Source organism: Dipteris shenzhenensis, chromosome 23 (genome assembly GCF_047967505.1).
Source record: "Dipteris shenzhenensis isolate YYH24624 ecotype China chromosome 23, Dip_SZ_1.0, whole genome shotgun sequence".
Classification (NCBI taxonomy): Eukaryota; Viridiplantae; Streptophyta; class Polypodiopsida; order Gleicheniales; family Dipteridaceae; genus Dipteris; species Dipteris shenzhenensis.
The window spans coordinates 4737089-4761969 of NC_141618.1; the positions used below are offsets into that span (position 1 = coordinate 4737089).

The 24881-nt window shown below is 42.2% G+C and overlaps 1 protein-coding gene across 1 annotated transcript in view; it reads left to right on the forward strand.

The window, feature by feature from the left end:
* The first annotated feature begins 6081 nt into the window (after window positions 1-6081).
* Window positions 6082-24881, forward strand: part of LOC147886896 (protein pleiotropic regulatory locus 1-like) — an 89859-nt gene continuing 71059 nt past the window's right edge. Inside the window, exons 1-9 of the mRNA XM_087394159.1 lie at window positions 6082-6257; window positions 6405-6429; window positions 6517-6646; window positions 13421-13514; window positions 13635-13709; window positions 22327-22411; window positions 24172-24264; window positions 24398-24461; window positions 24757-24842. Of these exons, the coding sequence (XP_087250285.1) occupies window positions 6100-6257; window positions 6405-6429; window positions 6517-6646; window positions 13421-13514; window positions 13635-13709; window positions 22327-22411; window positions 24172-24264; window positions 24398-24461; window positions 24757-24842 (810 nt within the window). The 5' untranslated portion in view covers window positions 6082-6099. The remainder of the gene's footprint in view (window positions 6258-6404; window positions 6430-6516; window positions 6647-13420; window positions 13515-13634; window positions 13710-22326; window positions 22412-24171; window positions 24265-24397; window positions 24462-24756; window positions 24843-24881) is intronic.

The window sequence follows — 24881 nt, forward strand, 5'->3', positions numbered from 1 at the left end:
TCTCGACCTTATACCCTGTAAAATTTTCTAAATCTTAATCTCCCAATGGAAGTGAAAACCTTATTAACTTCAATCAAACATCAACTGCCCTTCACAAGAGCTTATGTGAGAATCAACTTCAATCAAACATCAACACGTTTTCACAAAAGCTACTGTGAGAATCACTTTCCATTGTTTAGCCTACATCTCCCAGTAAGGTACCACTACTCAAGGCCATATGCTACATTGTGAACACCTAAGCTACCATGAGCAACACACTGCTTGTAGGCAATTAACGGTATGAAATACATACGAGGGAAAATAGGTGACAAAATTTTTGTTTCATTTTTGGGAACGTTAAGGAAGAATAAGAATAAAGAACTTTCACAACCTGAATGAATCCAAACAATGTTGTTAACCCCCATATAAATTTGAAGGGAGAAACTTTGTGAGCAAGACCAAGGAAAGTCATTCACAAAGACATGGTGGCAACACTGGGACAATATTCAAGGCCCAGGACCTCATAGGCAATTCTATCATTGCAATGGAGGATTCACAACCATCTACATTGCACCATATGGGTGAGGGAAGAAAATTTATAGAGGAGGAGGAAGCTAATACTCTAGGTAAGAATATCACAAGTTTCATAGATGAAGATCTGCATGATGAATCTTGGATCACACCATCTTGCTCTTTTTATTGTGAATTTGGTGAGAAATAATTGGGTGAGGAAGGACTAATAATTACAAATATCATATACTTGAGAAAAAGCTATAATGTCTTCCTTTTTTATAAGAATCAGGGGCTTTGGACCTTGAGAAATCAACCCCTCCATGTAGAGACTTGGTCTCCTTCCCCCCTCATAACCCCAAATAAAGATTCATTCTTGTGTGGGTGCAGTTGCCCAACCTCCCACTGTCGGTTAGAAATATGTGTGGAGGCTTAGGTGAGGTTGATGCAATAGAAAGAGAGCAGTTCATCAACCCAAGAGGTAATCCTCCTCAAGTGTGTTTAAAGCTTGATCATGTTGATGATTTGCTTGAGACCCTAGTTATAATGAGTAGAAATGGGGAGATATATAAAGAACAAACAACCTCTTGTTTATAAAACCTCCCTCATTCTTGTTTTCTCTATGAATGAACTTCACATGTTGTAAAAAGGTGTCCTTAGAGAAGGGTAAGCCTAAGGTGGTCAAGGAGACTCCCTTCCTCTCAGATCCCCCAACTCCTAAAACCAAATGGACCCACAAGGAAAATAAACCTTTGGAGGAGGGAACAAATGAGTAGGCTCCTATAAGAAAGGAGTGTCAAATGAGTCTCATAATAAAGAAAATAGCGACCCCCTACTTTCTTATCAAAGAATGCTTTTCAGGCAATAGTGGATTGAGATATTGAAGAGTGCATCAAGGAGAACAATGATAAACTTTTTGATATCGATATCTGGTCTCCGGATTTTGAGAAAGACATAGATCAATCAGATGAAATGGTCACAAACTTGGCCGAGGAGGGTGATTCAAAGGAAGAGTTACCCCCTCCCAATGATTGAGGGAGGAGACATTTCAATTTAAGGTAAATAAATTGACATTGTGCGAAACAAAAGGATTGGTACCCAAAATCCTTAACCCCAACACTAAGAAGGGGAAGAACAAAAATGGTAAGTAAGCCCTTTGCATGCCTCACATGTAATGTGTGTGGCTTGACTGACCCTACAAGAGGAAGGGAGGTGTCCTCTTGGCTTAGGAAAAATGCCTTATCTCCTATTTTTTTAGCTCTTCAATAAGTAAAGGCTACTCGACAAACCTTGGAAGATAGATTGAATACATTGGACAAAAAGAGGGTGTGGTTTTACATGTCATGAAGAAGGTAAAGGTGGAACAACTATGGGGATTTTATCTTAGTTCAAAGATCGTATCATTAGCCACTGCAATGATGTAGAAGGGAGATGGGTTTCTCTTTAATGTAAAATTAAGGGTGTTCATCTATCTATTATCTTTGTGTAAGCACCTACAGATTATATTTCTAGAAAAGTAACTCCGGAGTCTCTCAATGTTTTTGGGAGTAACACTATTTTACTTGGTGACTTTAATATGGTTGAGAGCTAGATGGATAGATGGTTGAGAAAGGGATCAGTTATTAGAGGGACAAAAAAGCAATGCTAGGAGAACCTCAAGGATGCCTTACAGTGGGTTGATGTTAGTCAGGAGAGTATTTTTAGGTGGTGCAGCATACAAGTAGGGGTACACAAAAGAGAGGCTTAATTAACAAACTGCAATGCTATTAGGAGCTTGTGGAAAAGACAATTACTCACACATCTAAGAATCTCTCTACATTAACATGGTCATACCACAAACTATTTCTCTCATGTTTTGACTTTGGTGAAGGAAAAAGTTATCCCTCATGGTTCAAAGCAAATCCTAAGTGTTTTAGCTTAAATCGATTCAAGAGCAGATTAGGTTTGTTCAGAACTTTGCCTTTGGTAGTCATCCCTCTGCGCCTATGGAAAGGTTGAGGCTATAGAAAATACTCAAAGGATCCTTAGGACTGCTACTAGGAAGAACAGAGCAGTAATAAGGGCTAGAAGGCTGGACAAAATTAAGCAAAAAATTAAGACATTGGAAGATCTAGCTAGATAAGGAGCATTAGTGGCTCACGAAGAATTTATAAAGCAAAAAGTGATCTCAGAGTACAAAAACAATTAAGATTGAATGATCTACTTTAGAGATTGGCGGGCTGGCAAGGTGGACCGACCCACATAGAAAAACTTTAGAGACTGATATGCAGGAAAATGGCCAATGTGGATGTTCCTTTTTTTATCAGGGATTGCTATCTACCACTACAGAAAAAGCTAAGGAAATGGCAATAGGAAGATCCATTTGTCATCATTCTAGGAAAGGTGTTGTACAAAGCTTTAAAAGACTCGACCTTGAGGGACCTTTCACCCTCAAAGAGCTTCAAGAGGCTATTTTTTGCATGTCAGATGGGAAAACCCCAAGGAAAGATGTTTTGCCTATAGAGTTCTATAAAGTATTTTGGGAGGACATTGGGAACTACCTTCTCTTTCGTGGTAGGAAAGCTTAGCTCAGGAGCAACTACTCGCTCATGTTCATTGGGGTATCATCAAGTTGATTCCAAAAGCAGATAACAAGGACAAATTGAAAAATTGGAGTTATAAAATTCCAGCCAAGGATCTAGCCTTGAGGATTTGGAGGAGAATGGGGACTTGGATTCTTCCTGAGCATAAAAAGATAGACACTTGTTAGAAGCCATTATTAACATTTGGGAAGGGTGTGAGTATGCAAAGGAAACCAATCAAGACATTTGCTTTCTTAAGGTAGACTTTAAGGAGGCTTATGATAGGTTGCAATGGGAGTTTCTTATTCAATCTTTGAGACATGTGTTTGGGGCAGAATTTTGTTTCTTTTGTTAGACTGCTCCTCACTAATGCTTCAACAAAAATTTGTGTGAATGGAGATGTGCCACAATCCTTTGTCCTTAAGAGGTCTATTATACAATGTTGTCCTCTTGATCCTCTTAGTTTTGCCATTGTTGTTGGTTCTTTAGGGTGAGAAAGGGAATTTGAGAGGGATTGACCTTCCATCAAGAATCAATTGGTTACTTAACAATTTGTAGATGAGACTGATTTAACACCTTAGAATACACAAGAGGAATTTAAAGTCGTGCTAGAACTGCTTGGGAATTTTTTGCAATGCCTCTCTCTCTTGACTAATCACACTAAAATTGGTTGTGCCACTCTTAGTGACAAAGAGTAGTTAGTTCTGGAGGATTTGGGTTGCACACATATACCAAATTAGCAAAAATACTGCTGAGTTAAACATAATTATCATATAGGCTATGAAAAACTGTTGAACCATTTCCGTAAAGCTTGTTGAGCACATATGATAGCACTATTAAATTGCCAATAATTTCTAGAGATCCATATATACAAAATAGAATGAGCCTTAACTATACTCCAAGTGTCCTATTTTGTTTGAGAGTAGTCTCCTAACAAAATAGCTTTCCAATTCACTAGTTCTCCAACATGCATATGACACACATCCACCCTTTTCTTGCATGAGGGCAGACACAAGCAAGTGAAAAATGTATTCTTTTTGGTTTCGGCATCTCTTACATTTGCCATCTCCTTTGCCCCTACTATTTGTCCACATTGCCTTGTGAAGAATTAGCCAAAGCAAAGCTAAACCTCTGAGTCCATATTTGCTTAAACCTCCTTTTCCAAACAAATTTTCTATAAAAAAGTTTCCATTCTTACATTAAGCATTCTTCCTATCTCTTCAATGTCATTAAAAGGAGTGGGGATAGGGAGTAAGCGAGTAGAACCAATCCAACTGAATTCTTTCTAGTAGTTTAAGGAGGACCCATCTTTCCATTGAGTATTTTCTAACCAAAGGTTTAGCCTACTCATAACCAAGTTTTGTGCATTATTTATCAGTCCAAACCCATACCAATTCTTTGTCTTGAATTCCTACAATTGACCTCAACATTGTAATCCTTTCTTATTCAACAAGCCTCCCTTTGAGATATCACTACTATTAAGATAGTCATTCTTGAAAATTATAAAAACCTATATGGAGTCTAGATATAATGAGCCCTTACCTATGAAGAGAGTTTGGCTTTTTATAGCCGCCAAGGGCTGGGGCTCAACGAAAAATCGGCTAAACTAGAGGGAATGGACGACCTATCATTTTCAATCGGTGGAAACAGCGTCTTGATCGGCACGTTTCCCAAACATCGTTATCAAGCATCCTCGCCTAGCCCTTGACGTCTAAGAAAGGACTGAGGTCAGCAGGAAGGCTCTCAGCTCTCGTCGGTTGCCTTCCTCCCTCCCTCAGCCCTTTCCCTCCAACCTTAAAGGCCCTCCACAAAGATCTCCTTCCCTTGGAGTATAAGGTTTTGGGTTAAAGAGAGCTACTAATCTAGGGTAGTGTTTCCACTTGGGTTCTCTCACATGTGAAAATTCCTTAAACGCAATTGAGCCCAGTCTTCCTGAGGTTTTAGTACAGCCTTAATTGAATAGGCTGCAACAAGTTTAAAGGTAGACTATTGAATGTCAACACCCCCCTGCCCACCCTCTTCCTTGGGTCTTGTACAAAAAGTTAATCTGACCTTTGCTATTCATAAAAAAGACATGCAATTCTTGATGAAATTTTCTAGGCCAAGCTGGAAGGGCACCAACAAGAAAGATAAAAGATGGCAACAGGATAGATACAGTGATTTAAGACAATCCTTCTCCCTTCACATAGGTGTTCCCAACTAAGGTTCTTACCATGTTTTGGTGGCAGGTATGGAGACTCCCCTCTTCAATAAAAGTGATGCTTGCTATGACTTATTAAAGAAAAACTTGTTTGTACATTCTACAAATCTTTTGAAAATTGCCCATGTTGAGAGAATTTTGTGGTTTACTCTTTTGTATGAAACTGGGTTTGTCAACTCTTCTCTCTCTCTCTCTCTCACACACACACACACACACAAAAGTGAGAAAATTGTCATCAACACGTCGTGGCCATAGCGATCTTGGCCTACACCCCTTGGGTGCCTGCACCGGGGCAGCCTGTAAGGAGGCAATCTCATCCTAGGCAACATGCTCTAAGAGCAGCTAGCTCCTCATGCTGGAACTTGAGCACTAACATTGCAAAAGGCACCTAGGTCCCCCCATGAAAGCTTGTGTGAGGTAATCTTGGATTTTGGAGGTGGCTGGCTGCAGCGCAAGAGGAAAGAAGATGATATCTCTTGGACCAATAATAAGGCATGGAGTGTAGGAAGCAACGAGGTCAAAAAAAAAAAAAAGAGAGTGTAAGTAGCAAAGAGTGCACGGCCTGCATGCTTGCATGCATCCATCCGGGAGTGGAAGCAAGGACTGAAGTAGATGGAAGGTCGCATAAATTCCGATGCAGGGCGCAGCAAATGATCGATTTTGCTGCCGAATTCCAAGCTCACGCACACTCCAATCGAAGGGAAAAGCGACGACAGACTGGAAGGACGGGCGCAGCTCGACGATAAAAGCCAGATGATAAAGTAATGAGGTTTATAGCTTGGGCGTAGTCCAGAACGTGCCTCCAAATTAGGGTTTGCTAGCACCGCCTCGACCCTCTTCTTCCTTGTCATGATATTTCCACCTGCTATCGACATGCCAGCTTTTGTTGGGTCCTCCGAATCCGTCGAGCCACAGTCGCTCAAGAAGCTGAGCCTCAAGTCGTTGAAGAGATCTCATGACCTCTTCGCAAGTTGTCACACAGAGAGGCCTCCACCCAATCCTGAGAGGTTCGTAAAACATGTCCTTTTTGTTTTGCTATGTGAAAGGCATGTAAGTTGATTGGTGAATCTCGCTGTATGAGTGGGCTCTAACTTACGCATTACGCATTTTCTGTTGTCCATGCTGCATCTTCTTGGGATCGTTCGCAAAAGCAGTGTCAGGATTCGGAAAGCTTGCAAGGTTAGAACTCGCTTTAGGCATTCTGGCTGGCATGATGGCAGTTACCCTCTTTTGTCAGTGATTAATTTATGCTGATGCAATTAGCAGGTTCATGGAGAGTACAAAGCTGTAAAAGATATAGCACCCGTAGCAGTTCGGGACGTAGCCAGCGGCGCTGCTTCAACTGCAGAGGTTGCGACGCTTGCTCTTCCTGCACCTGGCGATTCTACGGCTCAAGGTGAGAAAATCTTAAAATCGTCATCAGCATTCCTTCCCCCAGGATACAGTAGTCGATCGTAGATGAGTTGATTCAAAGATGCTTTCAACTCTCAATGGAAGGAGAATCTAATTGCTTCGTGAATGAAGTTGAACTGTAAGCGAGACGCTGGAGCTCCATCGCTTAGTAGGCACCAATAGGTCCATCTAGTTGTCCCCCTCAGAATCTAGGAGCAGACCAGACCCTGCAAAGTACCAAGCATCTTGGGTTTGTTTCAACCTTACCATCCTCCAGCAGCATCTGCAACCTTGACTCTCGATCCCTTTCCAGAAGCTCTAGAACAGCTGCTGCTGCCTCCGGAACCAAGCTCTCATTGAGCTTCACTCAGGTCTTAAATCTTGAGTCTGCCAAGGTAACCTGTAATCCCTGCTGTTCCCTATGCCAATGATCCACCTTCGAGAACCCTCCTTGTGACTGGTATCTCAATCTATGCTGAGTCTGAGGCACTAATATATTCAGAAGACACGCAGATGGCTCTGAATGCCTTTGTCCCCCTCTGTATGTCTGGAAGGCTTTCCCCCCCCCCCCAATCCCCCGCCTCCTTCCTTCCCAAATTTGTACTCAGCTTGAATATACGCTGTTATAATGCCAAAATGGGGCTCAACACCTAGGGCCTCTAGCTCCAAGCTGAATTCCAAAGTTGATCTAACTCTTCCTGTCCTTGTGCAGCCCCTCACAAGTCCCTGTTGTAAGTCCAGCCCCTGACTTACTCTTTCTCTCATACTTTCCAACTTACCTGCACACTTCAGCAATGCATTTCCTATTCTTAAGTGTTAGGCTATCCTAGGGTTCTCCGTTTAAGCTACTAGCTGGAGATGTTTCTAGTTAAGCTAGCACTATCTAGGGAATTTTGTGGGTAAGTTATTGTCATTTTATGGTGACAATTGGACGCATGAGCTCATGGGCCTATGCTACACCTCTGTACCAAATTTGGTCCCCAGAAGTTATCCCAATCATTCTCTGTCATGTGTTAGGCTGTTAGAGAGCCCAAATTTCAAAATTTTCAGAATTGCAAGTTTCTTACATCATTCTGAACGCAATGACCTCCTGATCATAAGTCCTAAACTATTGAAGTGAAATTCTAAGACCAGATTTGTTGGTGAAGGCAGAACTGCATATTTGATCTGGCCAATTACAGCTCCAAATCTGGATTTTACTGCCTATGTCACCCCAGTAGCAGCAATCCCTGTTTCAAGTTTGACGCTCATGGGTGGTCATTTGCTCTACCAATTGCCTTCTGGCGCATTTGCTGACAGTTGTCATTGTTGGCACTTAGACCTTAAAAATTTGAGGCTTTTCAGTTCTAGATGCTCTTCAGCTCTATTCTACCCTTTGCATATCTAAAATTGCAGCATTCGTTAAGGTTTGATCCCTAATTCAACAAGCTATACTCTGCAATTGCCACGTGGACAGCGAAATCTGCTGTTCCTGGCTCAGAACTGATGGATATGTGTAGGAACCAATGCCAAAAATTAGTCATGTACATGAATGCAACCATCCTGAATCCGGGGAGGATCACTCTGCCAAGTGTCACATTGAGGTGCCGAACTAGACTGAGCCGGTGTTAGATCTATGAATGTGTATACCGATGATAGATCCAAAGGGACTACGCTGCTGGGAACAAATCGGGTAATATGGCAATGGCTTACTTGGCTTGGTGGAGTTTAATCTTCTCTATGGCTATGCTAGTCTATAGCTAGACTACATGTCAAAGCGTAAAATGCAGCAAATGAATTTTATCTTGATACATTTTATGTGCTGGGTGACTGCAATGGATCAGGAGCAGTTTCCTTTCTTCTACAATGCCTACAAGAAAGGTTGCAAATCAGATGAGAAGGCAGGCTCTAAATGACCTAGACCCCAGATTGGATGTTGAGGAAATCGAGGATTCCATAAGGACAGGGAGAATGGCAATTGAAGGAGTAGTCTCTGATTATTCAACCTGATTTCATTAGTCATCCTTGGAGCATGGGTCCCAAACAGTTCTGAATTAATTGCTCTTGACGAAGTTGGACATGATCTGGATGATTAGCCTCTGCAAGAACTGGATCAAGCTCTTCCCTTTGAATAGAAGCCTCATGTTGTTCACCAACTGCTATTCCTGGACCAGAGATTGCAGAATCTATCTTTAACTATGAATCAAGACCTCGATGAACTCTCTTCTCAAATTCCACAAACCCTTAGAACCTTGACGACTACTCTGATACCAATTGTTGGTAATTTGGAGATTGCTTTATGCTCAAATTGTCCGCATCTTTGCATGAGAAAGGGACAAAGCTTCATATATAATTTGAGCAGCATAAAATGACCATGAAATCATATGCAATTCTCAGATAGCCGAAGACAAATAATTGCGACTTAACACATGAACCAAACCCTCTATATTGGACTCAATGCAACATTGATTACATGGACTTCAGCTCACCACGACCATGAACAAAGCTTGCCTCACCCGTACTTGGTGTGTTGGCTTACGATGTAGAAGATCCAGTCTGGTAAAACACTCTACGTGACCCTACAACTATTCTTCAAGATCTTCCAAGTTTCACGTGCAGTTACTGAATGTGTAGAAGGACTAAATCGTTAGTCATTCTGAGAATCATGGACATTGCCTTAGGCTCTCAGCATCTATAAGCTATAAGCACTTAGCCTTTGACCTCATCTAGATCTGCCTTCATCACTATCTTGCCCATAGCGTCTTTAAGGTCCTCAGGCTTAACCTCAACACCCTTAGTAGTTTGCCAGAGTTCTCTCATCACCATGTGACTCACCATTGGTACTTCTGTATATTCCATGAAATTTACATCGATCTTATGACATGGACATTGCACATGTGACTCACCATTGGTACTTCTGTATATTCCATGAAATTTACATTGATCTTATGACATGAATCGGTAGTCATTCCGAGAATCATGGACATTGCCTTAGGCTCTCAGCATCTATAAGCTATAGGCACTTAGCCTTTGACCTCATCTGGATCTGCCTTCATCACTATCTTGCCCATAGCATCTTTAAGGTCCTTAGGCTTAACCTCAACACCCTTAGTAGTCTGCCAGAGTTCTCTCATCACCATGTGACTCACCATTGGTACTCCTGTATATTCCATGAAATTTACATTGATCTTATGACAGAGCGGAAAAAAAAAGGAAGAAAGAAGAGACACCTACACCCGATTGGGTGCGAAGAAGGTCCATCCTCTAGTTATATTTTATATTCATGATACTTAGTCCAATCAAAATTTGATACAGATCTTTGGACAAAACCTTGAGGGCTCTTGACTCCTAGTCCTAGACCAAAATAATGATTTCTTCAAGAGATTAGACTTATATACAAATATACTTTCGGACTTTCCAAGAAAGTAACTGTTGGCAGTGCTTGGTTGAATCTAGGTGAAGAATGCGGCGGTTGTAGCTCCAATCTTTCTCGTAAATCTTGAAACAAAGACTCAACAGAGTTTACACCCGTTTGGATTATTATAAACAGACAAAAACTATAAGGATAGTCTTCAATCATTTATAAATAGGACTTTGGATATCTGAGATCAGAGGAGAGAACTTAGGATTGAAATTTGAAAGCTTTCTAAGCTTCCCAACAAGCAAAACGAAATCTGGTAAAAGGAGAAGTAATTTGACAAGACAAGCTTATCCTTTTCTGGTCGAATTAGGTGCAGTAAAGTAGGCAGGCGGCTGATATGGGCTAATTTGGAGAAGGATTCACGGGATGATAGAGAAAGAGCAGAAGTGCAGCAGGTAAGTGACCCTCCTAGGACAGATTTGCTATTGAAGGAGGTGAGATGATGGACAAGATAGGCGATAGGAAGGCTGATTCGCTGGCAGAGGCCGATTTGTAGGACATAGGCTGATTCGCAGGGTTCCAAGCTGATGCGTTGATGAGAGCTAAAGCATTGAGCAAGGCCTTGTGTGTGTGTGTATGTCTCTCTCTCTCTCTCTCTCTCTCTCTCTCTCTCTCTCTCTCTTTCCATTTATGACTGATCCGCTCCACTTTTCACAAGAAGAACCCAATCATCTTCCTTGAAGTCAATGGCCCTTCGTTGCGATTTGCGGAGTTCCTCTGACATTCTTGTGCTTGAAGAATATTAAGGGTAAGGGTTTTGCATAATTTACCTCAGCATCAGCTTTGCCTGTACAAGAATGAATTGTATTATTGTAAGCGAATTCTACCTTGAGTCGATACTTTTCTCATAATTGTGGATGATCATGGACATAGCACCTCAATAATTCAAACGCCACTTTGTTAACCACCTCACTTTGTCCATCTATTTCTGGATGATAAGATGATGGAAATTCCAACTTAATACCCAAATTATCAAATAAATCTGTACAAAATCCTGTCCAAAAATTTCACAACGTACTGTTACGGTCTGAAGCAATAGATTTAGGTATGCCATGATGGACAGAAATGAATGCATACCTAAATCTCAATATAGAGGGGGGATTAAGGCAATAGAGGGGCTCAAGGCTATATTGAAAGGGAGGCTAATTGAATTATATCTCTGTCTCTTACTCGTATTTCACTTGAGTGATCAATCACCCATCTTCATACGATTTTTAGCGGTCTTCATTCATGAGGGTGTATGACATAGAGACCAGCTGCTGAGGACACATAGACGAGATGAGGGTTTTCTCAGTCTCGTAGACCCTTTTGTCTTCTGAAGACTTTAATAAAATTTTTCTTATTTTTCGCAGATGAGGTTGCTGCTGCAGATTAAGTAACATGGTAACCTCTGGTTATTCTTTATATATATTGACTCACTCTGCCATAGCATAGATGCTACTTTTGTTTTTTACTTTGTACACATCTGTGTGGAGTTTTCTTAAAAAAAAAAGAGACTGTATACAGACCATGGTCTTGAATTTCAGTAGCTCCTGGTACTCAGTCGAGAATATCAGTTGATATTTCAATATTTGTTTGGTCAAACTAGGCTAGTGCATGGTGTGGACCCCTCGCTGAGGGGTGTGTTCGAAAGGTCACCTCCCCATTTGTAAGCCCCCAAATGAGGAGAGCATGGGGGCGGGAGACATAGGACAAAAGAATCTAATATCAGCTACTGTACGAAGGCCCAGGACAGCAAGTACGGAGCTGAAATTGTGTATCCAAGGGCTGGATATGGCCTGAACAAGGGCAGAGGACAAAGGTGCCTACATGGCAGGGCCTTTGGGCCTGGTAAAGGGCCTGCAATAGGCCTATAGATGAGCCACAAGAGTGGCACAATGCCATGTGTCAGGGCGGGGGAGCAGATGCTAGCAAATAGGCTGGCAGACCCCCCAACCTGGCCACTATTTATAGCCCCACAGGCTGGTGGGGGAAGGAGCGCAGGCTGGTTGGCCACATGGCCCAGCACACAGCCCCAAAAGTGGGGGGAAGTGGAGGGGGCCAGCCAGGTGAGCTGGCACACACAACAAGGGGGCTGGGTCCCCACTTATATGCAGAGTACAAGTCGTCCAGCAGGGGGTCGGCTCATCCCCCTGCTGGGTTGGTTGGTTTGAGGGCTGCCTTGCCCTTTAAAAGGAGGGGCAATAGGCCCCATTTCTACATCCAGCAGGCCAGCACACAAGGGAGCAGAAGGAGCAGAACCAGCTACACCTTTGGGCCTACATCCAGGAGGCAAAGCAAGGGCACTAGTTGCTGCAGGCTGAGCTCATCTAGGGCTGGAGCCTAGGCTGTCTTCTAGGGCAGCAAGGTGCTGAGGTCTTTGGATGGACAGTCTACATACGCTCAAGGTGGACCAGGCGGGCTCAGTGATCTAGAGATATCTTGCAGATAGTAGAAGTACCTTGTGGTAAGATCAGAGGACCACATCTTGGTGGGGCTCTGGATCTACCTTTTGTATCATGTCCATAGCTTTGGAGGGATATATATTGTTTTGGTGGTTTCTATATCTGGCTGGATCATTGTCTATTTACTAGTCTGCACATCTATTTGAAGCACATTAAGTTAAGAAGTTTGTGATTCCACACACCTCACACACCGTGTGAGCTCCTGGGCTATTCTATAAGTCTTCTGCTGTGCGTACCCCCTGTTGGTTCATTTCTAATAGGGTGAGGTCATACATAGATGTTGATGGAGATATTGTCTTCAAAATAGCTATTAGCTACAGAGTTTTTGTGTCATGGGATGCCTTGACACGGAATTAGAATATAAGTTGAGTAGAGGGACATATAATGCCTTTAAATTGCTATGTGAATGTCAGTCAGCCGTCTGTTTATACTGTGTTTTAGAATCATCTACTCAATAAGTTTGAGGTACCAGCTCTTTTCTATATCCGTAGTATTACAAAGTTTTAAAGTGCTAATCACAATGTGTGATTTCTGATATAGTAACTGCTTCTGTCAACAATGTATGATAGGCTGAAAATTTTCCATTCTTAACATCCTTCAATGCCCTGTTTCTTCCAAACACATTGTCTGTGTAGCGAATATGTGCCCGTTTCTTCCAAAGATCTGGTCTGTGTAGCAAATTGTGGGGCTTTCTACAGCCTTAAAGTCCATGGTTTGGAATTAATCTTGTTTATGACAACTACAATAAAATTTCTCCTATTGACTACGGAGGAGTTAACTCTTTTTTTGGGGGAAAAACTCTGAGGAGCATGTGCATTGGATGGTTTAATGGGATATTTAACTTTTAGCTTTAATTTTTTTCCTAATGTAAGATGGATTCTAGCTTTCAGATGGAATTTATGATGGCAGATAAACTCGTCTCAATTCTTCTTAGGTTCATATGGAGAGGCAGCAGAAGCTGTACAGACGAAGAAAGTGCCAGACTCTGCTCTAGCTGTTGTTCCTTCACAGGATTTACCACGGGGAAGGTCAGCTCCTTGTGTTTTGAAACTTCATGTAACACATTGAACCTCCAGCATGTTATCTCGTCTATATCTATCAATCCCTTGAGCACCCTTTTCATTGTAGTGAATTTGATTGTGGGCCAGGACTGATGGTTATCTGGAAAATTCAGCTGCTGCACCACCGTCTTCCACAATTTCTGAATACAAGCCTCCAGAAAGGTTTGCCATAGTAGCTCTTTTGCACTAGGCATCTTTTTTTGTACATTGTCATACCTGAGTGACACGGCTAGTTAATTCATAGGTGGCAACGCAAAAAGAAAGGAGAGAAAGGTCAATAGCAAACTTTAAGGCATGGCTTCTCAACTTTGAATTTGATGTGCAACAGGCATCCTTTTGTATACTGTCATTACCTAAGTTACTAACATATGGGATATGCAGTGCTAACGTACGATTGATAAGGTAGCGACGTAACGTAACATGTAATGTTGGGGAATGTATTATCATGTTACGTTGGATAGTACTTATTGGCTTATGGGACTTTTTGGCTCTCACTAACATATGAGATATGCAGCACTAACATAAGGTTGATAAGGTAGTGACGTAACATGTAATGTTGGGGAATGTATTATCATGTTACGTTGGATAGTTCTTAATGGCTTATGGGATTTTTTGGCATTCTGTAAAAAGAAGCAGCACTTGTTTTAATTGCAGGTACTCCTGCAAGCTCTTCCAATCTCTCTCTCTCTCTCTATACACAGCCCATACACAGCTCTTGTTGCTCATAGAAGATTTTGGGCTGACTCCTGAGTCTACCCATTCCAGCATGCCAATCTACATCTCAGCAGGCTGTCTCACAGTGCCCACGATTGAGATACATGGATACAGACTGCAAACATGCTTGTGAACTTGATTTCCACATGGTTGGAATGTTTGGAAAAAGTGCGTTTGGAACCAACATTTTAAACTTGCATGTAGCTCTCATAGTTGCATGAAACGCCGTTTCGTGTCACCGAAACAGAAGTTGAAACGGCGTAGTTTCCAAAACAGCGAAACACCATTTTGGAAATCTTGTTTTTGTAAAAAACCCTGAGCAGGGTTTTAGCCGCGCCACGCTTCATTTTGCCTCCTGAATTGTTTACTCCAGCCTCTCCACTCCTGCTCTCCTACTCTCTCCTACTATGATGATATGATCATGGATGCTACTATGGGTGTGCTTTTATTTTCCTGACATTAATATGTGACATGTCACATGGTTCATGAATCTGGAATCTGGATAATAGTAGATACTATGGATGCTTTCTACTTATGAAGTTGCAAATTGTAATCCATTTCAAATTGTTGTACCTTGTTGTTGATTCTTGAATCATCATTCATGAATGATAGATCATAGAATCGTAGATGTTGAAGCATCATGCATGCTGTATAAGTCATGACTTAATGGCAAATGCTAAGTAGCAATAATTGTAGGCCATCCTCTAGTGGTTCTAGTGATGCCCTATAGGCCATGGTATGTGCCTTGTAGGCATAAGTGTAGGCACTTGTAGTGTTAGTGCCTTTTAGGCCACATAGGACGCTTAGTCCTATGTGACACCTAGGACACTTAGTCCTAGGTCTAGGTACAAGTACCTTGTACTTAGATTTTTTCATTATCTAAGTTTTGACGTGACAGACTCTATCGACTCTTTGCTACCTACACTCTCTCTTTGCCTATCGATCCTACAGTGGTATCAGAGCCAGGTTGACTCGTCTCCTGCTCCTCGTACTCGCACTAGCTCCCTTCAGCCTATCTGCTCCTCCATCCGTACAGTCCGTACGACTGTACGGACGACCCTACTCAGCCTGCACACAACACGTACCTCCCTACAGAAAGTTCACGTACCAGCTTTGTACTATGCTCCGTATTGCGAACGGAAGGTCTAGTACTTGTTCCGTATTGCATCCAGTACTTGCGTCGTCGTATAGCCTGCTCAGTACTACGTTCGGTACCCACTGCGTATCTGCGCCGCCGTACATCGTACTGTGATACCTGTTCTGTACAGTGTCTCGTAACTGCTCCTTATTGCTATCGTACACATTCCGTACAGCCGTACGTTGTGCTCTGTACTCGCCATGTACTTGCTTTTGTACAGCCTCCGTACAGTGTACTTGCGCCGTACATTGGATTCCGTACAATGTAACTGCATCCGTACAGACACGTACTTGCTTCCTTACACTGCACTCAGTACCTACGCCGTACGTTGTACCTACATCGTACTTGTTTTGGGATCCCCGTACAGGTTTGGCACGTGTGAAAGCTATATACAGGACATTCTCAAAATTTGGGGCTTTTGAGGACTTTTGCTGTCCTTATCTTCCTTTTACTGTTTGAACTCTTATCAAACTATTTCAACAGTTTGGGAAGCCTATTTCTTGAGGTTTATACTTTTGGGACAGTTGCATTTTTGCAGTCACATTGTGGACAGCAAGTCCTAATTTTGCAGTTGCAAGCCTTGAGGCTATTTTTTTTGGGATTTGGTCTGCAATTTCTCGTTTAATTGCAATACATTGGGTCAGATTGGAGTACATTGAGTCACATTTGCAGGACATTGAGTCAGATTTTCAGACATTGAGTCACTTCTGCAGGTTATTGAGTCAGATTATCATACATTGGGTCACATTTGCAAAAATTTCAGTAAAATTTGGGGCTTTTCTGCATTTGCCCTCTTTTTGGCCTATTTGCCCTCAATAATCTTGGGGCTTTTGCCAGATTTGCTATTTCTTGCAGTGAACATTGCCTGTCACAGTCACATATGGGTCAGATCTGCATTTGCCCTTTTATTTGGGTCAGAAATTTGCAGATATTTGCTGTCATTTTTGGACAGCCAGCTTTTTGCAGTGATAGCCTTGAGGCTTTTGGGTTTTTCAGGTCTTTTTCAGAGTATCACATTTGCTATGGCTGGGAACAATCAAGATTTATTTGGAGTTCTTTGTGAAGATGATAAGTTGGATGGCACCAACTATCCGATGTGGTCTTATCTCATGAAACATATTCTTGTTGCAAAGCATTTGTGGAATATTGTTTCTAGGGTTGATCTGAGGCCAGCCAATGCTACAATGGTTGCTTCTACTGCTGGTCCTTCTGCAGGGAGTACTCTTCCTGATGCCTCCTCCTCTAGCACTCCTGCTGTTGCTCTTCCAACTCAAGAACAGTCAAGATGGGATGCAAGAGATGCAAATGCACATTCATGCATTGCTTTATCATGCAAGAGAATCATTATTCCACACAACCGGTCTTGTAGGACAGCAAAGGATGCTTGGGATGAATTGGCTTCTCTCTATCAGATTCACAATGAAGCTCGTGTTGCATATTTGAGAAGGCAATTACAGGAAGTCAGTATGAATGAAGGTGACTCTATGGATGCATACCTAACAAAGGTCAAGAACCTCATGGAACAGCTTGCCAACATTGATGAGGCGGTACCAAATTCACAGCTTGTCAGTACCACATTGAATGGACTGCTAGATACATATCAAGGGTTTGCTACAACCCTTCGATTAGTGGCCATGGGTAATCCAGACCACTATTCTTTTGATCAGCTAGCTACTTTGCTTTTGCAGGAAGAGCAAAGTAGAGCTAATAGATAAGCCATTATTCCTGATCATGCATTTGCTTCACAGCAGACAGGAAGAGGCAAGGCTTCCAAGCCTATGGGCAAGCCAAAATCTGCGCATAGCAGCTGCAATTCCTCCCATGCATCTAAAAATACAGCAGATAAGGCAAAGAAGAAAAGATGCAACTATTGTCGCAAGCCTGGACATGACATTTCAGAATGCAGGAAGCGCATTGCTTCAGAGAAAAAGAAAGCAGGATTGACAGTTAATGCCTCTCATGCTATTGAATCCCAGGAGTCAGAAGATGCTTCACATGCACATGCTCTTCAGGATGATTGGGCATGGGCTGTCCATTGCTCATTTGATCCATCCAAAGCTGATGCATTCTTTACTGCTAATGATGCTCAGTCCTGTGGTGCTTCCAAGCATGTCACTTCTTGCAGACAATTGTTTCATTCTTTAGCTGATGCACCTCGAGGGGGGACTGTTACATGTGCTAATAATGCTTCATATGCTGTAAAAGGAGTTGGAGATGTGCAGCTCACATCCATTTCAAGCCATCCTATCACTCTGACAAATGTTCTTTTTGTGCCTGGCTTTGAAGTCAACTTGATTTCAATTTCAGCAATTGCTACTTCAGGTTTTCAGAGTAATTTTTGATGGCTATTGATGTCTAGTTTATGACCTTCGTGATGACAATGCCATAGTTCTCATTGGCACTTTGCAAAAAGGGCTTTATCACCTTGATCATCATTCAGCTGGACTTTCTACTGAAGCATTGGCTATTTCAGATTCATAGCTTGCTGAAAGTCATCTTTGGCATGAGAGAATGGGCCATCTCAATTATAGAGCTCTTGAAAAGCTACATTCACAGCAGATGGCAAATGATGTACCTCAGACTCACACAGTTTCCAAACATGTGTGTGAGGGTTGTCTTTTGGGTAAGATGCATCGATTTCCTTTTCAAAAAAATTGTCCAAAACTCTCACAAAGGAAATTGCAGCTAGTACACAGTGATGTCTGTGGCCCAATGAAGACAAATGCCATTGGGGGGTATAAGTGTTTCATGACTTTCATTGATGATTTCACAAGATATTGCTGGGTATATCCTTTAAAGGCCAAATCTGAAGTTTTCTTATGCTTTCAGAGAAGGCTGAATATGGTTGAGAATGAATCAGGATGCAAGCTTGTCACCCTCAACACAGATAGGGGGGGAGAGTATATGTCAAAGGAGTTTGATGCATTTCTGTCTTCACGGGGCATTATTCACTCATGCACTACTCCTTACACTCCTCAGCAGAATCCTGTTTCTGAAAGGAAAAACAGGTCCACAATGGAGATGGCCAGATGCATGCTTAAGGCCAAGTCTTTGCCCAATAAATTTTGGCTTGATGCAGTAATGTATGCCAACTATGTGCTGAATAGATCACCTACACGGGCATTGAAGACTATTACACCTTATGAAGCATGGAAAGGCATGAAGCCTTCACTTTCACACATGAGAGTTTTTGGGTCTCTTGCATATGTACATGTACCATCTCAGCTGAGACATAAGCTTGATGACAAGGCAATCAAATGCATATTTATTGGTTACAGCCAGGAGAGTAGAGGGTATCGGTTATATCAACCAAATACTGGGAATATTATTGTCAGTAGAGATGTGATCTTTGCTGAACACTCAGCTTCTCCTCTTGTGGAATGCAAAGCAAAGCCAGATGTTGACATGTTTAATGCCTTTGAATCTTGGTTACCTCTGCCATCATCAGAAGAGGATTTTGACTAGCAACATGAGCCTCCTACAGGCCCTTCACTAAGCAATAATCAGCCACAACCTCATGCTGATTTGCAGGTTTCTCTTCCGGCACAAAATGATCTCACTACTCATGATGCAGTCATTGAAGAAAGAGCTGTCAATAGACAGCAAAGGCAAGTTCCCAGATGGCTTCTTGATACAGTGAGGGACAGCAAACAAGATCAGCCTTTTGCTGCCCGGACAAGATCAGGGAATAGACAGCATGGTCACTTTCTTGAGTTTGCACTCCTTGCTACAGCTTGCAATGAAGAGCCTCTGTGCCATAAAGATGCTTTTGACAGCAAAGAGTGGATGGATGGAATGAAAGCTGAGTTACAATCTATTACCAAAAATGACACATGGGAATTAGTAGATCTCCCTCCCGGCAAGCATGCCATTGGAACGCGGTGGGTCTACAAATTAAAAAGGAAATCTGATGGCAGCATAGATCGATACAAAGCCCGTCTTGTTGCAAAAGGGTATGCTCAACAACAAGGCATTGACTTTGAGGAGACATTTGCTCCCACATCCAGGATTACTACCATTAGATGTGTCATTGCCATTGCAGCCCATCATCATTGGCAAGTGCACCAACTTGACATCAAGACCGTTTTTCTTCATGGGGATCTGTAGGAAGAAGTCTATGTTACACAACCTCCCGGCTTTGAGGTTGTTAATTCTGAAAATAAGGTATGCCGGCTTAGAAAAGCCCTTTATGGTTTGAAGCAGGCACCCAGGGCATGGTATGCCAAAATTCATGCACACTTACTATCCCTTGGTTTTCAGAATAGTCCCACAGAACCCACTCTTTATGTCCGTGGGAGTGGATCTGATTTTTTAGTGCTGATTTTATATGTGGATGATATGCTCATCACAGGCCCAGATACTCAGCAAATTGCAGCTTTCAAGGCTGATTTGCAGCAGATTTTTGACATGTCAGACATGGGACGGCTCCATTATTATTTGGGCATTCAGTTTGCTCGTGTTGAGGGGGTATCATGATGTCTCAGTCCAAGTATATTGGACAGCTCCTTGATCGTTTTCAGTTTGAGGATTGCAAGCCAATCTCTACTCCAGTGGACCCTGGCTTCAAATTCTCAGCTCATGATGGGAGCCCACCATGCGATATCACTCTTTATCAGTAGGCTGTTGGATGCCTTATTTATTTATGTCACACCAGACCTGACTTGCAGTATGCAATATCTCAGCTCAGCATTATCATGCACATGCCCAGTTCACAGCATGGCAGGTAGTGAAGAGAGTCTTGAGATAGGATTTAGCCCTCTTCTATTGATGAGGGTTCACTTACCATGCATGCTTACACGGATAGTGACTGGGCAGGATGTTCCGACACCAGAGTGTCACATACTGGCAATTGTTTTTTGCTTGGCAATTCATGTATCTCTTGGCTCAACAAGAAGCAACCAATAGTTGCCACGTCTAGCTGTGAGGCTGAGTACAGGGCAGCTTTCACCGCTACAGTAGAGTGTGTTTGGCTTCGACAGTTACTTACAGATCTTGGTATTTGCCAAACATCCTCCACTATTGTCTACACTGACAGCCAAAGTGCTTTGGCCATTGCACGTAACCCAGTGTTTCATGCGCGTACCAAGCATATTGAAGTTCACTATCATTATGTTCGGGAGCGGTTGTCAGCAGGAGACATAGAGTTGTCCTATCTTCCCATAGAGGACAACATAGTAGATATGTTTCTAAAGGCACTTCCTTGTCCCAAGTTCGAAGTCTTCCGACAGGCTTTACACTTGGTTCCCTTTGTTACATGATCTGACATCCCTTGTACATCCATAGGTGGCTATATCCTTTTGGATGAACATGTGCCACCATGACCTGAAAATACCAGTATTCTGAGACGTTTCCAGAGTACTTCAGCCCATCCCATGGAGGGGGGTTTGTAGGCCATCTTCTGGTGGTTCTAGTTCGAAATCCGCATCTGAATATCACACCGTCAGATAAGCACCAAACTTCTCAAGGGTCTTAAAACAAGTGGTTTTAATGTCCTTGCCAAGGATTAGGTGCATGTGCTACTAGGAAGGTCGTTTGTCCACATCCACATATGCAGATCATATGTATATCAAGGAAAAATACACATCCACCCATCATCGGATAGGCACCGTTATGGATAAATTTGTCTAAGGAAAATGGCATTAATATGTGTGTGTGTTTGTATGTGTGGCAATAGTATAATAAAATATGGTGTGCATAGGGCCCAGGGTTGAGGTGGCAGGGCATGACCATGTGCCACCCTTCCACGTAAGAGGACCCATAAGGTGTGTTGTACATAATTCATGGTAGTAATATTTTAAAATGTAAGGTGGCATGATTCCTCCATGTGCCACCCCTCCACCTAGGTGGTCCCATGCCTGCATTTAGTGAGATATGGCCTAAAGTCCATGAGAGAAGTAATATAAAATAGGTAGAGATGGATATTATATTGGATTATTCCCTCCATGTAGGATAGGCCCATGTGGGGGGGTTATAGATAGTCCAAGGATGCAAGTTAAATAATAAACTGTTGCAATGCAGTGTAGTAAGGCCCTGGAGCCGAGTACTGAGTGTCCAGGGGGACCTCTATGGGGATGTGAGGATGTCGATTGGTCTCTTTACGTGGGTGGGGGCGGTCTCCATATCCTGTGTATGCATAGGGCCATATAGGACCCACTGACTTGCCCTTTTCTTGGCCGACCAGCTCCTGTCCAATATAAAGTGCACAAGCTGGCCTATTCCTGCCCCTCTGTTGAATCCCTTAGCTCAGGTGCTAGGCAGGTGGGCCATGTATTCTGTCCATGTGGCAGCCTGTTGTGCTGTCCACGTGACTGCTTGTAGTGCTGCCCCTGCCCACGAGGCAGTCCATGCTACTTCCAGCTGTGCTTTGTCTCCTGCCTAAGTGGCCTCACTTTTTGAGAAAAAGATAACGTTCTAATTGGTTTTAAGCCCAAGGCTAACTGCTTTGTTCATTCATGGAGGATGCAATGACATATATGCTCATTATCATTAATTGATCACATATGCAACATTTAGATGGTCGGGTGGGAATTTGGTGTTTCAAGAATTGGATAAGCTCTATGTGGAAAAGGTTTTGTAAGGAGCAATTGAATTAAAAAAAGGGAGGAGCAATTTGTAAATTCATATTTATTGTGCATAGACAGCTTAAACACTTGAATTTTAATTGGGATGTTTTCTTGATCCTCATGGCTGGTTGACCTAAACATCGCAGCTCATGCATGGCTCATCATTCATGAAATTGCATAGTTTAGGCATGCCACTGTACTGTATGCATTTAAAGGTTCATAAAAGCTCCAACTCGACCTCAACAAAAGCTGCGTGGGTTATCGCAAATGGTGGCTTCATTAACATCTCATAAGCATTTGTTCCTCATACGTTTGCTGAAAGTTTTGCAATATAGGTTTCACTATACATGGCTATGTAATGTAGGTATCAACCAAGTGCTGCTGTGATGAGAAGGCTCCCAAGCAAGTGGCCACGTCCTGTGTGGCATCCTCCTTGGAAAAATTATCGGGTATGGTAATTTGTATACTTAGACTATCTTTTGATATGTTGATTGTACCTTGTAATATGATGAGTTATGAGGTACAAAGAATTTTCAATGATGCAATCCTTTTATGTGGATGGACGTGTAACTACTTAAATTACCTTTTCACAAGGGTTTCTTTACAAGCTCATTAAGTTCCCTTGGCCTCACCTCAAGCTTCTTGTTTGTTATTTTCAGTAGATTTATCATTAATTGCATTCTCACTTGTAACATTAGCAGTTAATCACATGTGAGTTAGATCTTTCTCTCTAGCTGGCTCTAGAGTGCTCATTTGCGTAATTTTAAGCAGTAGAGATCTAGGTATAGGCTCATCAAGGCTAAAGTGTTTTTAGACTGCCATGTGGTCTTATCCCGTACATGTTGTGGTTGGATGTCACATGTCACATGTAATAAGAGACCAGGGACTCTAAATGGGGACCCTCATTTAGAAATCATCTTAGAAATAGCATGCTGGCATTGCATTATTCTGAGATCACAATCCAACAGGGATCTTTCTACTTCTCCTTTTCCCTCTCCCCCTCCCCCTCCCCCTCCCTTCTCCTTTCTTGTTGGCTGGCTGGGTGCTCTTCCCAAGTGGTATCGGCGCTTTTCAATCTTGGTCAAAATTACAAGTCTACCACCTTGACAAAGGTTTGGATGCATTTCCATTTGTTTAAATCGTTCCAGTTCAGTTCTACTCAGTTTTGCCTCCAGTGTGGTTCAGATTTGCTTCAGTTCAATTTCCTTTCGAAAATTTGAAGTATTACCTATTTTATGTCACATTTCTACCTGAAATTCGGAGCATAATGTCTCTATACACCCCTGGTGGTGCATGCAAGAATTGGTCACTAGAAATGGCTTTAATTGATTGGTGCCACGTGGTACTCCTGAAAAGCGGTTGAGCTGAACCTGGATATATACATGTATATGTATGAATGTATATATACATGCATATACATACATGTATGCGTGTGCGTGTGCGTGCGCGTGCAACCCCCCCCCCCCCCCCCTATATGTATATGTATATGTATATGCATCTATATGCATATGTTTTGTTGCTTCAGGGACTCATCATCCCCCTAAGCAGTCACAAGGCAATCATGCCTTTATTGCTGGGGGACTCATTATTTCCTCAAGCACTCACAAAGCAGTCAAAAATCACCTACTATTGGTGGCTTTATTTCTTGAGGGACTCATCACCCCCTCAACCAGTCACAAAGCAGTCACAAAGAAGTCAAAAAGCACCGACGAATGGTGGATTTATGGCTTGGGGGACTCATCATCCCCTAAGCATGTCATCTATATGTATGTGTGTATGTATAATGTATAGAAATTAGACGTAAAAAATTCATGCAATATGTACTGTACATGAATGGGATGGTATGTTTATGTGAGATCACATCATCCCCGATTCGTCATTGCTTCATAGGTTTATTTTCCAATATAATTCTCTTTTTCAAGGTACTTGCTACCGGCTTTATTGTGATGAGTAAAGCTATGCAGTATAATATTCTGTTCGTGGTAGGCTTTTCGGTTTATAAAATAGGCAGGTTTGACTGAATAAAGGAAAAATGAACAAGCACTGGGTCAAGTTGTGCCAGAGAAAGTTTTAAATACTAAATTGACCAATGGCCTCTTGCTTGTTAATACTGAAACTTGCAGGCAATTGATATTAGTACATTTTCAATTTTCAGCACACATACTTAAGTGATGTTTTGCTTTGGTTATGTGGCACTTGCAATGTGCAGGTGATTAGTGGTCATCTTGGATGGGTCCGATCAATAGCATTTGATCCTGGGAATGAGTTGTTCTTCACTGGTTCGGCAGATCGAACTATAAAGGTCTGCAGCTTGTAGTTTGTACCTTGTTCTGGCCTCTGGACAAAATTTTTGGCTTATTTTTGTGCCAAGTTAATTTTCTGACAGATCTAGCAGACACTGGGCTCTTTCAAATGTATTGGGTTGGTTTCTGCAGATCTGGGATGTTGGATCAGGTCAATTGAAGCTCACTTTGACTGGGCATATTGAACAAGTTCGAGGTTTGTTAATGAAGCTTGCTGGAGTGATGGAAATCTTTTTTCAAGCAGATTTAACTGACCTAGGGAGTAACAACCTTATTCAATCAGGCTACCTGTTAATGCTAGTTTTGTCATGGCTGAGGTCGGCCCTTTGCCCCCAAATAAATGAGTTATTCATGGTTTGAGCTTTGTATGTGATGTTATCAATCCTCTCCATGCATGATAATGTTACTACAAATAGGTCAAACTTGTTACTGCAAATAGGAAGGTATATACATTTTCAATTCTCAGACTCAAAGGAACTTTTAATGTGCAGGCCTTGCAGTCAGTCCGAGATTTCCCTACTTGTTCTCTGCGGGTGATGATAAACAAGTCAAATGCTGGGACCTTGAGTACAACAAGGTTCTCTTTCCATCCCCCCGCGCCCGACCCCTCCCGTCT